This window comes from Rhyacophila brunnea, unplaced genomic scaffold, assembly GCF_057557595.1.
Source record: "Rhyacophila brunnea isolate RB1 unplaced genomic scaffold, BYU_Rbru_1.0 scaffold_19, whole genome shotgun sequence".
Classification (NCBI taxonomy): Eukaryota; Metazoa; Arthropoda; class Insecta; order Trichoptera; family Rhyacophilidae; genus Rhyacophila; species Rhyacophila brunnea.
In genome coordinates, this window is record NW_028232848.1 from 10,842,733 (window position 1) to 10,856,011 (window position 13,279).

Here is a 13,279-nt window from a genome sequence, read left to right on the forward strand (position 1 = left end):
CATTATTATAGACCAACGGTTAAAACTTGAGGCGTGACCTTGGTGCTAGTATCGCGATGTAAGTATAGTAGTACAGTATAATACTCCATTCTAAGCATTGGTCTACTTTTTACTTCAGGCTAATCATGAATATGATAAATTAAGATTTTAAGATCATCGCATACGTGGTCATGCATAATCAGGACAGTATCGTAGCTACGTACTGTGGATGGTATTTAACCCTGTCCGGAAATTTGTACATATGCAGTTCGCCGTATCACACTTCACCGTGAAATTTTGTATCGGAAATATATGCTCGTATATTAGAGACCATACAACCTCTTTAGGTCGTATAGTACTGAGATAAAATTCATGTCTAAATAAAACACGGTTCTTGTCGGTTTACAGGAAGCCAGCAGCAAACATATTTTGAAAATAGTTGATATACTGGATTATTTGTTAGGTTAGGTTAGGTTTTCATTTTTGAATTCATAAATTTTGCTAAAATTGGCCATGAAAATTGATGCGGTTCCCGCCTGGCTTTCTGTAAACCGACTTGTAACTAAAACACAAATCTATAATATAAAAATCAATATTTGTTTGTTTGTTTGTTAGTATTTTATGCGCCTGGTAAGTGGTTGTATGCACACCCGTGAAGGTTTCTGAAATAGAAAAATCATCATCATCTTTTTTTTCTTCATTCTATTTTCTTTTATTCGTATGGTTCCTATACCATTCATACGATTGCGACGAAATTTTTGTCAGTTATTGTACGCACACCCGCAAAGGTTTCTAAATTAGAAAAACCATCTTCTTCTTCTTCTTCATTATATCTTCTTTTATTCGTATGGTTCCTATACCATTCATCCGATTGCAATGAAACTTTCGTTAGTGGTTGTGCCAACACCCGCGAAGGTTTCTGAATTAGTAGAACCATCTTCTTCTTCATTATATCTTCTTTTATTTGTATGGTTCCTATACCATTCATCCGTTTGCAATGAAACTTTTGTCAGTTGTTGTGCGCACACCTGCGAAGGTTTCTAAATTAGTTTTATATAATATAATACAAAGTTTGTTGTTTGTTTGTTCCATCCAATTTAAATTTTTTTTTTACTACATATTAATAACAACGTTTGCATATTTTGGATTCGATTTTAATTTAGTGGTCTTTTGTTTGACCTTTACTCCTATTAGAATTATTTTCATATTGCCATATTGTATTACACAGATATTTATTAAATTAAATTAAAAAAATAATTACCTCTTATTGTTTTTTAAATATCTAAGATAAATATAACCACGAAGCGACCCTGTGCGAAGCCGGGTACTTCAGGTAGTACGTAATAAAAACTACCGAAATATAAGAGAAAGACAGTAGAAAATACAGAACAATGCATAATTTTCTATCTAATAATCTCGTTGCTATAGAGATGACTGTATCTCTTTCTGATAAGAAAGCTCATGGCGAACTGTGCTACGGTGAAATGTAATACATACAATTTACATGTAACCGTATTTAATAGCCTTCCAAAACACCAGATCTGATTTGCTTGAAGAAGAGACATGTCAGGTTGACACTTTCTTGAGGCTTCATTTTCAATGTTGCATCTACAGATGAGAGACTGCATGCCCCACTACCATCTTTTCATTTCTGTTCTTTTCTGTTGGCATCTGTTCTCAAACCTAACTAGTGGTCGCTATGAGTCTTCGTACCCGGGTACCTGAGTCTGTCAATAAATAAGTAGGTAATTTTGTTTGAATCTAGAGTCTGTCTTCTATAAGCTGGCGTGTGGTTTCCCCCCCGCTTCAGCATCTATCTCGTTCCCTCCCGCTGAAAACTTGCAACAGTTGCGTTGCCAACGCGATGGCACAATACTCTCCGTGTGACGTGTACGCAAGTTTATAGAATACAGACTATACCTGAGTAGATACAAGGATTTCAACAGAAAAATAAATACCTTTCTTAAGCGGATCCTGACATTCCTGATGGATGTTTTACTATTGTTTTGGCACATTACGTCGAAGGGCATGGTTTGACCGGAGCAATATCCGCGGACAGGTAACCGCACCACCACGGTCACATGGCCCGATGGGCAACAACAACATCCGAATGACTTCTCCAATACTAATCGAAGCGGGTTCTGTTACAACAAATATGACAAGTTAATAAGGCCAATGTGATATTTTAATGATTTTCTAACATCAGTTTGAATTTTCCTAAGAGCTATTATATCATTGCACCTATACACCGAAATGTGCACGGATAATCCGCAAACCGGATAATCTGCACACGGATAATCGGGAGTTTAGTGTATTACATAAAAAATCTAGATACTAATTGGATCATCTCAAGGTTTGTGATTGGCTTATAACATATTAATATTTTGTTTATGTTGTTAGTGGTAAATATTTTAAGCGACCAACAAATATCTTTTTGTAGCTTGCTAGCCACACTAAACAGTTTCTCCTTGTATTTTTTTATTTCAAGTGGCAGGAATTTTTTGGAGATCGCGTTTCGACAAGTAACAATTTTAAGATTATAACTATCCACACTATATCTTTTCTATAGACCATGTCCGATCCTAATAGGGTCAAACTCTGTGGGGGCCAACATGGAGTTTGATTTTGTTTTTACGAAAAATGGATGCAACCACTTGCTCAACCTACTAGATCCATACTCTGACTCATACACAAATTGAAAAACAATACGTGTACTTGTCAGACCCTGGATTTGAACCTGGGACCCACGATGTTATAGACCGACGCTTAAGCCGGGCGGTCATACACACTATATACCTACCTACTTCTTAAGAAAATTGGAGTATCTTGTCTGTCCGTTTTCACTTATTTGGTTATAATTAGAAAACTCCTGGCCCATTTTGATGAAACTTGTTGTTGATGAGACTTTCCTCAACTTTTGTTGCTCCGAACAGTTGTCTATACAAAATTCTTCCAAAATTACAAACTTTTTTCGAGACCAAGAACATGTGTATATTATGTCCCATGTTTCCCATCCGTGCCGGGAAACAAAAATCCAAGGTCATTTGTATCAGAACATATTAATAATGATCGTAAATATTTGGATAGATATGTTCGGAAACAAATTTGAAACAGCAATTTGAAACAGGCATCTTGTTCGGTTTCCTGATAGCAATACAAAAAAGTGGGTGTATATTATATACTTTTGGAGGTATTTGACTCTGAATATTTCATTATTTGATACCTCAAAATAAGCTCTTGAACCTCGATATCTCAAAAGAATTTAAAAAAAGAATGTTTGTCATATATTAAACATCATAAATCACACCCGAGTGAAACTGGGTATTTCAGCTTGTTTATAATATTTTTGTTTCATATTATTATTAAGTTAAAATAATAAATAACGTTCAAGCCTATGACAAATCTTGTAAGAATAGACACTTTATTTTGGTGTAGACTGTATAAACAGATTTTTTATTATGACGCCAACGATCAGGCCAGGCATTCAGCAGAGATTACGTTATTTCATGTAATTTGAACAAAGTGTCACTGACTGATGATGACAGTTACTCACTCTGTATAATGGTTCTGAATTCAAATCCAAATTTGACACAATCGTAAAGGCCATTTTCGTGTCCAGATCGAATTTCCACGGCCTGTCCAACGTAACTTTAATTGTGTACCGCACAAATCCCAATTCTCCCTCAAATGATGTTGGTAATTTGAGCGGGAGCTGGCAGGAAAAAGAGTAAAGATTCTTTCCTATGGGTACATCAATTGGATCACCTGTTAATTAAATGTGTTTATATTAATATGCTGTTTTAATTCTGTTAATCTATTGTAAATTAGAACAAGATAACTTTACTGTTAAAAAGAAATATGCAAAAAGTGAATATCTTCCTCATAAACTGGGGTTTTTTCATATACCTTACGGAGAGCTCTAAATCCATGACAACTAACAATGTGACGGGCCCATTAAGTTCTGATTATTACATTGAGATGCACGTCGCGTACTGTCACGCTGTCACGACGACAAATTTAGTCTATGGTTTCATCATTTTGCAGAATCATGATCACCGTCTCTGTAACTTCAATGATGGAGAGTGCCAACTCTAATGTATTCGTATTTTAAATTATTATTCATTATTCATGCTAATTTCAATTAATTTTAACAGTTTCTACATGTACGTACGTTAAAATTACTTGCGATATTATTTTGAACAGAACCCAACCCACAGACTATAGATAATTAATAGACAACGTTTTTATAGAAAATACATAAATGGATACATAGTGCCAACCGCTAAAAACAAAAAACATGTGATTTTGAAATGAGTCGAAAACGTGTAGGCATGTGGAAAATGATAAAAAAATGTTCATCAAGTCATGCAGGTGTCGATGCAGTTTGGTACGCGTGAGGTGACCTCATTCTTGTTCTGGTGATTCCGGTAGATTTTACTAACTGATAATGTTCGTTTTAAGGTTCAAAATGTGCTACGGGATGGGAGCATCAGTCTGATAACATTTTAAGCACAAAGAAAAATGACATTACACACTTTTTTCCGTAGCGGCAGCTTACTATGATGTTACGTGATAGTCCGCGACATGCATCTCAATATAATCACAACTTTAGAGTTTTTAACAATTAAGTTGGATGGAGTCCACAATAGATTTTTTAGATTTCTTTACTTAAGAACATACGGGTTCTTTCCTTATGATAATAAAATGAATTTCCCGACTCGTTTTCTTCTGGGTATGCTATCAATGCAATCCCTGTCTACCCGAAGAGTTATTGGTCTTTTAAAGCATTTCTTTTTACTTCTTCGTGGGTTCATTTACAATCCGTATATACTGGATAATATTAATTTTCATGTTCCCACCAATATCATTCGTAACTCTACGGTCTTCAAGATACCTTGTCGCAGGACAGATATTATGTTTCATGATGCTGTGTATCGTGTAATTAACTTATTTGATGGCACCATAAAGGTTGATTTATTTTTTATTAACTATACAATTTTTGTGGACGTGTTAAATAGGTTAAATTTATAATTGTATATATTATCATGTTTCTTTAATATTTACACATGCTGTCTTTTCTACTTTCTTGTTATATTAGTTGTTATTTGTAATTAAGATATTTTTATATATTTGTATTTATTATGTATTATGGCGCATTGGCCAATCCCTGTAATGCCGTAATACTCTTTTTCTAAGTAAATAAAATAAACTATATTGGGCTTAAATTGTAAATACAAGCCAGACCTGAAATTCGAATCCAAGACACAGAACTTTATATGGAGACGCATTTCTGTTCGGCTATCGCGGACGCTATCCATATTAAAAACATTTAAAAAAAAAACATTTCTTTTCATCCACATCGAGATTGGAATCATAAATAGATAATCGAAAATTCTGTCCAGGATTGGAATCCCTAGATACGAGATACTTGCATAATTTATCTATTTCGGTTAGAAAAAAATATCACATACCCCTGTCACTACCAATAATATAATATTTTGAATTAAAGTACAGTTCATTTCCTTCATAGTGTAGAGTCTTTGTACATGTTGACCTCGAAATTGTTGTTGAAGCTTCTCCTTTGAACTTTACGGAGATTCCTGGAACAAAAACAAATATTGGATATCATGGTCCCCACATCCTACAGTGGGCCCCCAGGCAGCTAGTAGGCCCTTGTACTTACTGTTAACGTTGAAGGCAGCATAATAATGCTCTACAGCAGTGTTTCTCAAAAGGTTTTTCGCTGAACCCCACGGTTTCGGCGTGGTAAAAGTAAGAGTATTCCACTTTAGTTTTCAGCATCATATAAAGCACTGGTTCCCAAACTTCTTCATGTTGCGGGCCCCTTTTTCGTGCCAGGTAACCGTGTTTATTAAAATGAGAAAAGTGAGTTCTCCCCGTATACAAGAGGTAGGAGACGCTAAATTATATTTTGTATATCGTCACCGTTCAGGCAAAAGTCACCAACCCTGAAAATGGCAGTTTTGAGTTGAGTATGTCACCCGAAGCGTAAAATTACGTTCTTTAAGATGCAAAACTCACCACGGTACATAAGTTAGTAAAATTTTGCTTAAATCCGAATTATTTGTTTTTCACTAAATGACTTTCGATAAAATCTTAACAAGCAAAAGTCATTATAGGTGAATAGACATTATTGACTATATAAAAAAAAAAAATCCTTCGTTATAAATATACAAGCAAAAGTCACTATACTATGGATGGTGAGTTTTACTGATCCTTCTTTTGGCTATCATTGTTCAGATTATTAACAAGCAAAAGTCACCAAACCATAATTGAGCTACCTTGCCTCCTTCGAAACCTTCCAGATGTTTTAATTAGCATCAAAAAGTAAAATTACCTTAAAGAAATTATTAAGAAGACATGAGAAAATAATTTAATGTAGATAAAACCTTCAAAACATTAAAATCTGATTTTTCCTGCATTTTCAAACTTTCAAATTGCGATATCTCTAAACTATGTTTTTAGGGTTGGTGACTTTTGCCTGAACGGTGACGATATTATGATCTACTACTATCTATAATAGTTTTTAAATCGGTCCTGTTGTATCGATATGTCTTATTAAGGACTCTCTCCCATTCTTTCTTCTTCCTGCCCAAAGTATTGAATTCAGTTACCAAGTTAAGTATCGAAAGCAAACCAACTATTAAAACATTTAAGATACAAGGTGTAAAGCTAACTTGCCATTAGTGATGTTGATTAATTAGCATTGTTCAACATATTATTGCTATGGATATCGAGATATTCCACTTATGTAGGAGCAAGTTTAGATCAATGATGTTTTATAAATTACTTCAAAATGATATGTTTACCTTACTTAATATACTGATTATTGTATTTTTTAGCAGTATATAATATTATTATGAACGGTGTATTATGTGCCAACTAACATGACGTGACAATGTATGACGCGGTTCACATATTGTATCTGGATCAAATTGTTCAAAAGGTGTTGACGGGACTTCGCGGTTGGTATCTGTATAAATCTGTGCGGTTTATAATCTGTAGAAAATTTACCCTAAAATGCACTTACAAATAAAACTGTTTTTATCAGAAAAATAAATATTTAAGGGAATATTTTGAAACTGTGGTAACACTATCCAAATAATCAACAAACAGCTGTCAAAGTGACTTTTCTAAGAATTCCGTACAAAATGAGTAGGTACCTAATATGAATTTATTCGACACAGGTCAAATAAACAAAATGAACTTATGATTGTAAATGTAAAAATATATAGTGCAATTGCGTGTGTAAACAAATTAAACAGTTATCAACATGCTGTTAAATGAATATTTTGATTATTTAAATACTCTTAAATGACCTTGTTTACAAATAATAAAACATGTTCATTGTGTTATAGGTATGCCGATAGTTTAAAAGCAATCATTATTTTTCATCGAATCGTGTTTTGAATAAATTATGTTATAGATTTTGGAATGTATACTTTTATGAGTTAGATACCTCTGACTTGTTTGGGAGTGTCCAATGTGTATTCAATTCTCCCATTCAGCATCTGTCCCGGGTAATAAACGTTCCATTGGTTGTCAAGTATTATATCCACGTCTTCAATTCCCATTTCAAACTCTGTTAAACTTATAAACCACTATTCTAAAGTTGGCTATTGAAGTTAGCGAATTTCAATTCTCTCAGCCGGGAGATTAGGAGTGCGGAGGGTGGGACCATAGACTATAATTATATTGGGCGCAGTGTTGCCATATCTTTGTCACCGAATTAGTATTTCTGCAAAAAATATAATAGGTTACTAAAAAAGTTAAAATGACAGTATTTTTGTTTTTCACAAAAATAAAATAACGGATAATATGCGAAATTCTAGGCCTTTTTTTACTTAGGTACCTACCTCTTTAATAAATTTCAAAGGCCTTTTTTACGTCTTTTTTTCTTGGTTTGCCAAATTTTCTTCAATTGCAAAATTATAGTAGGTATTTCGTACTAATTTATAGTACGGAAATATCGAAATTTTAGTAAGTACCTGCCTACCTTTTGCGTATTTTTTCAGATTTTAAAAATCATAGTATTTTGGGCGTACTATACCTTTTTAATAATATCGTACCTGCATAGTACGCAGAGCAAAATTATAGTACAGATACTATAATTATGGCAACACTGATAGGGCCGTAAAAAGTATCGATCCTTCGAGACTAATACTTTATCAATATCTGATATTCAATACCTCAACCTATTTGGAATATTTAGGTCGTGGGAAGTAGGTATCGCTGCCTGATTTCCAGGTTGTTCTAAAAAACTGTGTTCTGCATAATATGCATAAATATGCATAAAAAAATAACTTATTGTCGACATTATCGCAACGGTATGTATTTATTGTTCCATGAAATAAACTTTTGTCAAATCAGTGGAATATTCAACGATAACCAGTGGATCGGTTCATTTAACTTGGTTAAAATTATTATTGAATAAAAATCTAATAATATTTTACCAGTTAGTAAGAAAATATTAAATATCTATAAATTTGAATTTCACCATTAAGATGACTGAAACGCCAAAATATGTCTCCAAAACAAGATACACTATCACGGAACATTATTCATTGCATATGTAGGTACATTCTTCATGCATTTCAAGCGACAGTCCAACCTACAACCTATTCAAATTTGCTTGGCAACCATCACTCTTTACCTAACTACATTTTATGTTTTAATCCTCGATTATGATGCTTATTGCAGTAACAGTTTGCACAATAGTGTTTAAAAATGTTAATCACATAATACCTATGTATCTATCTGAAAAAAATTTGCGTCATAGACACAATAGGTACCTCCTGTGAAGAAAAACGTACCTATGTTTGACTTTCGGCTGGTACCAATGATGCCAACCGATGCCAACGTATGCCAAATATACCAAAATACTATAATTTTGAAGGATTCAAGACGAAAAATGTTACTGTACTATAATATATTTTTCAGAAATAATATAATAATCAGCATAGAAAAATATGGCAACACTGGCCGGTACATAAAAATAATATTCCACCCAGTGTGGCCAACCGTACTATAATTATAGTATTTGTACTATAATTTTGGTCCGCGTACTATGTACGATATAAAACAGGTATAGTACAGTACGCCCAAAATACTATAACTTTGAATATCTTAAAAAAATATGTAAAAAGTACTAAAATTTCGATATTTCCGTTCGTTAAATTGGTGCAAAGTATTATAATTTCGCTATATACGACGATTTGGAGAAATTGGAAAAAAAATGTTCGAAAAACGTAAAAAAATCCTTGACTTTGGTTTAAAATGAAATTTCTTGAATTCTTCGGAAAGCATTTTTTTCTGAGAAACAAAAAACCTATACATTTTCAACTGATGACAACGCGTACTATATTTTCCCCAAAATACTATAATTTTGGAGGCTCTGTACTATAATACCACTTTGAAAAGATGGCAACACTGATTCCACCAATAAGGCAGTAGTAGCTCAACTTGCTTCTGTAATACACGACTATTTTTAAATTACGAAAAAATATCATTTCCATGGAACCTACTCGAAAAATCCGCATTAAGTACTTCTTTAATTTACCGCCCTCTTAGCAACGTATGGCCTGCCCACCCACATGGGAAGTCACTGGCAGTGGGGTATAAAAATAATATATTTGAAAAATGAATTTTAAATGAGTACCTACCTATTATATTTAATTAATTGAAAATCTATATACTTTACGGTTACAGCTGTCGTTTTTCTGCATTCAGAAATATTCGTGGATTGATGCGTACGAATACGTATACCGTTGTCATCGCTACGGGCACTCCAACTGTCAGAATTAGTAGCACTAGTAGGGCTAAACATCCGCACGCACACTATTGACCAACCGAATCATTGTTTTGTTTTCACTGTACATTTGTAAGTACATTATTGGCGATATATTTTACACTATGGATCCAATATTGAATACCAATATCTACATGGATCTTCGGTCCAAACACGCGTACACGTCTCAAGTACCTACTCAAGTAGTAGGTTCGTATCGGCGAAGTGAATCTTTAATATTTAATATTATTCAAGTGCTCGAAATTGAAAATTTCACGAACAGGAGCGCCGTATAATTTTTCGAAAAAAAAGTATGCTAATTTTTTCTTCTTTACATATTGATGTACAAATGCAACAATAAACTTTAAACTTCTTACGTGGATGTATATTGGGCAAGTGGGTAAGGATTGTCAGCGCCTCAGGCGAAATAATATCGTTTAATCAAAGTATACCGTCAAAAATTGTATTACCTATTCTTTATTCTTACTTTATCTACCACTATACCAGTGCATGATACCTCTACCACCACTCGTCACTGATTATAACTTATATTACTGTCTCATTTGGGATAGTTCAGTTTGGAATTAATTGGTCATAATAAACAACGTATCCAGATACCTTAAAGATTCAAATTAATAATTTATTTACATACTTATAGAAAATTTTACAAATTACAAATTCAATACGAGCACAGAATATAAAAAAAATCAAAGAAATAGTATTAAAATAGTGTTTAAAAAATAAAGATATAGTATTAGAAAAAACAGTAAGTACCTACCTATACTAAGAATTTATAAAACAACGTTCACATAAACTCGTTCTCACGCAGGTAGAATATACGATTATCTGAAGCGATTTGGTTGAACATAGTTATTTCCTGCCCAATTATCATTAGCAATTAATTGTAGGTTAGTTCTGCATCTTGGCAGAACAAACAACATATTATATTATGTTCCCGATTTTTAAGAAAGTTATAAAGGTAATAAGTAAATTAAGTCAATACTAAGTACCAATAATGACAGAGTCCTCGTTTGTACCTACTGCGTAGATATTTAAGTTGGAAAAAGTATGTAGCCTAAAATACCTAGTTCTCTTTTAACTTTCAGACTACAGTATGTAAGCATACGTCTTAGGAGAAATCAATCGGATAAAACCATGGATTGTACCCACACAGCTTCAAAGGATCCTCAAAGATTTATTTTGAACCTTCTCCCCTATAATCTCTATTATCTCCACAACATATTCTAAAGGTTGTTTTTTTTTATAACTACACTTGTATAATTGAGACTTGAGTTGTTGGCATCATATAAAGCACTGGTTCCAAAACTTTTTCATGTCATGAGCAGTGGCGGCCGGTGGTCTTCAGAATAGCATTTTCTGGTAGTGCACAATGGTTTACCTTCTATAAAGAGAAGATCACCCTGTCACGACCCAGCATTGGGGCATAGGGCAAGCACAAGTTCGCGCCACTTCCCTCGATCCATCGCCAACTCTTGCACCTCCCGCCATGTCAGATCTGCAGCACGTAGATCGCTTTTGTGGCACCGCTGCATGGTGAGGGAGGGCCGGCCATGGCGACGGAACCTTTGAGTCTGTGCCATAAGGGTACGAAGTGTCACACTCTTTGGCGGCATTCGGAACACGTGTCCTAGCCACGTAAGATCATAAAGCGTCTTTTCATGATTACCTCAATCACCGAAGGCTGCCGTGTTCTCTTACCGACTTCTCAGAAGGTAAATTAAATATGTCTTTGTTTATTTATACTATTTCTCAAAAAAGTTTTTGAAAAGCTAGAATGATTTAATATCAATAAAGAAATATAAATGTCACAGTTTATGGCTTTACGCTCCGAGCGAACAATGGGTCAGCCAAATAAATAACCGCTGATGTGTTTTTTTATTATTTTGAATGTATTTGAGTGGTTTAGAAATAAATGCGGCGCGGATTTGTATTTTCGTAACATGTTAGCGATTCATTAAAAATGTTAAAAATTAACTCGCCAACACTGTTATAAAACCATGGCTCGAAATGGACCGGAACGCACCGGAGCGCCGTTCCAATTTGTGACATCGATAAAATTATCGCTCCGTCTCGTGGAAAAAATATTTTGACCGTCTGAGCTAGATAAGCCATGTAATAGAAAATGTAACACATTTATTTTTATGAAGTACACATAAAATTTGATAACTATGTAATATCTTCAGAAAATTGTCGAACGCTCCGGTTCGTGAACTTTTCCATTTCGAGCGCTGTATAAAACAGAAACTGGCGTTTTTGTTTCTAGAGTCCTTCGTGTCGTGCGCCGATCTAAAAGTGTGTAAAAAATTCTACACAAAACGCCATTTCAGGAACATTCGACCACCGTTTAAGTAGTATACAATGACCTCATTGTAATCCTGTGCAAACTGAAAATCTATTTGGACGCAATCGCTTTGCGCTCATGAACGGAGTATTGTTCATAATACTGCTACATGTTCTACTTCGCGAAGTGAGTGATACACGTATGAATAACAATGAAAAGTTGAGGGATGCTGGCAGTGTGTATCACTTGCATGGTATTAGAGGAGCCGCCGCTGGTCGTGACACCATTTTACGTGCGAAATAACCGTATTAATTAAAATGAGAAAAGTGAGTTCTCCCCGTGTACAAGAGGTAGGAGACACTAAATAATTGTATGTTGTATAATATTATAATGGTCTACTATTATGTAAAATAGTATCCAAATCAGTCCTGTTGTATCGGTGTGTATCCTTCCCACTCTTTCTTCTTACTCGCGCAAAGTATTGAATTTTATTTAAGATATGGTATAATAACATGATAATCACGTCAGCAAACCAACTATTAAAACATTTAAGAAACAAGGTGTAGGTAGAGCTAACTTGCCATTAGTGATGTTGATTAATTAGCATTGTTCAACATAATATTGATATCGAGATTTTCCACTTTAGATCAATGATGTTTTAGAAATTACTTAAAAATGATCTTAATATACTTATCATTGTATTTTTTACCAGTATAAAATGCTATTGTGATCGGCGTCTTATGGGCTAACTGATATGTGACAATATCATTTCATATATTGTATTAGGATCAAATTATTCCAAAGGTGTCCTGCGCCACCTCGCGGTTGGTATGAACATGTGGAGGTATCTCTGTGTAAATCTGCATACTGTAGAAAATTTACCTTAAAATACATCTACCTACTTAGGATCCTTCAGCGCTCGAATTGGAAAATTTTACGAACCGGAGCGCGTGATAATTTTACAAAAATATCAGCATAGTTATTTAATTTTATATGTATTTTATAAAAATAAGTTTGTTTGATATTTCGTTATATGGCCTACCTAGCTCAGACGGTCAATTTATTTTTCTCACGAGACGGAGCGATAATTTTGAGGATTTTATTAACCGGAACGGCGCTCCGGTGCGCTCCTGTCCGTTTTGAGCCCTGGGATCCTTATCAAATTTTACAGGAGGCACAAAAACGTTTTT

The 13,279-nt window shown here is 34.2% G+C and overlaps 1 protein-coding gene across 1 annotated transcript in view; it reads right to left on the reverse strand.

The window, feature by feature from the left end:
• The window catches only part of LOC147072747 (uncharacterized), a 28,483-nt gene extending 20,797 nt beyond the window's left edge, over positions 1-7,686 (reverse strand). Inside the window, exons 1-4 of the mRNA XM_085946234.1 lie at positions 7,460-7,686; positions 5,451-5,579; positions 3,533-3,744; positions 1,938-2,120 (exon numbers count right to left, since the gene is read on the reverse strand). Of these exons, the coding sequence (XP_085802360.1) occupies positions 1,938-2,120; positions 3,533-3,744; positions 5,451-5,579; positions 7,460-7,574 (639 nt within the window). The 5' untranslated portion in view covers positions 7,575-7,686. The remainder of the gene's footprint in view (positions 1-1,937; positions 2,121-3,532; positions 3,745-5,450; positions 5,580-7,459) is intronic.
• Positions 7,687-13,279: the final 5,593 nt, after the last annotated feature.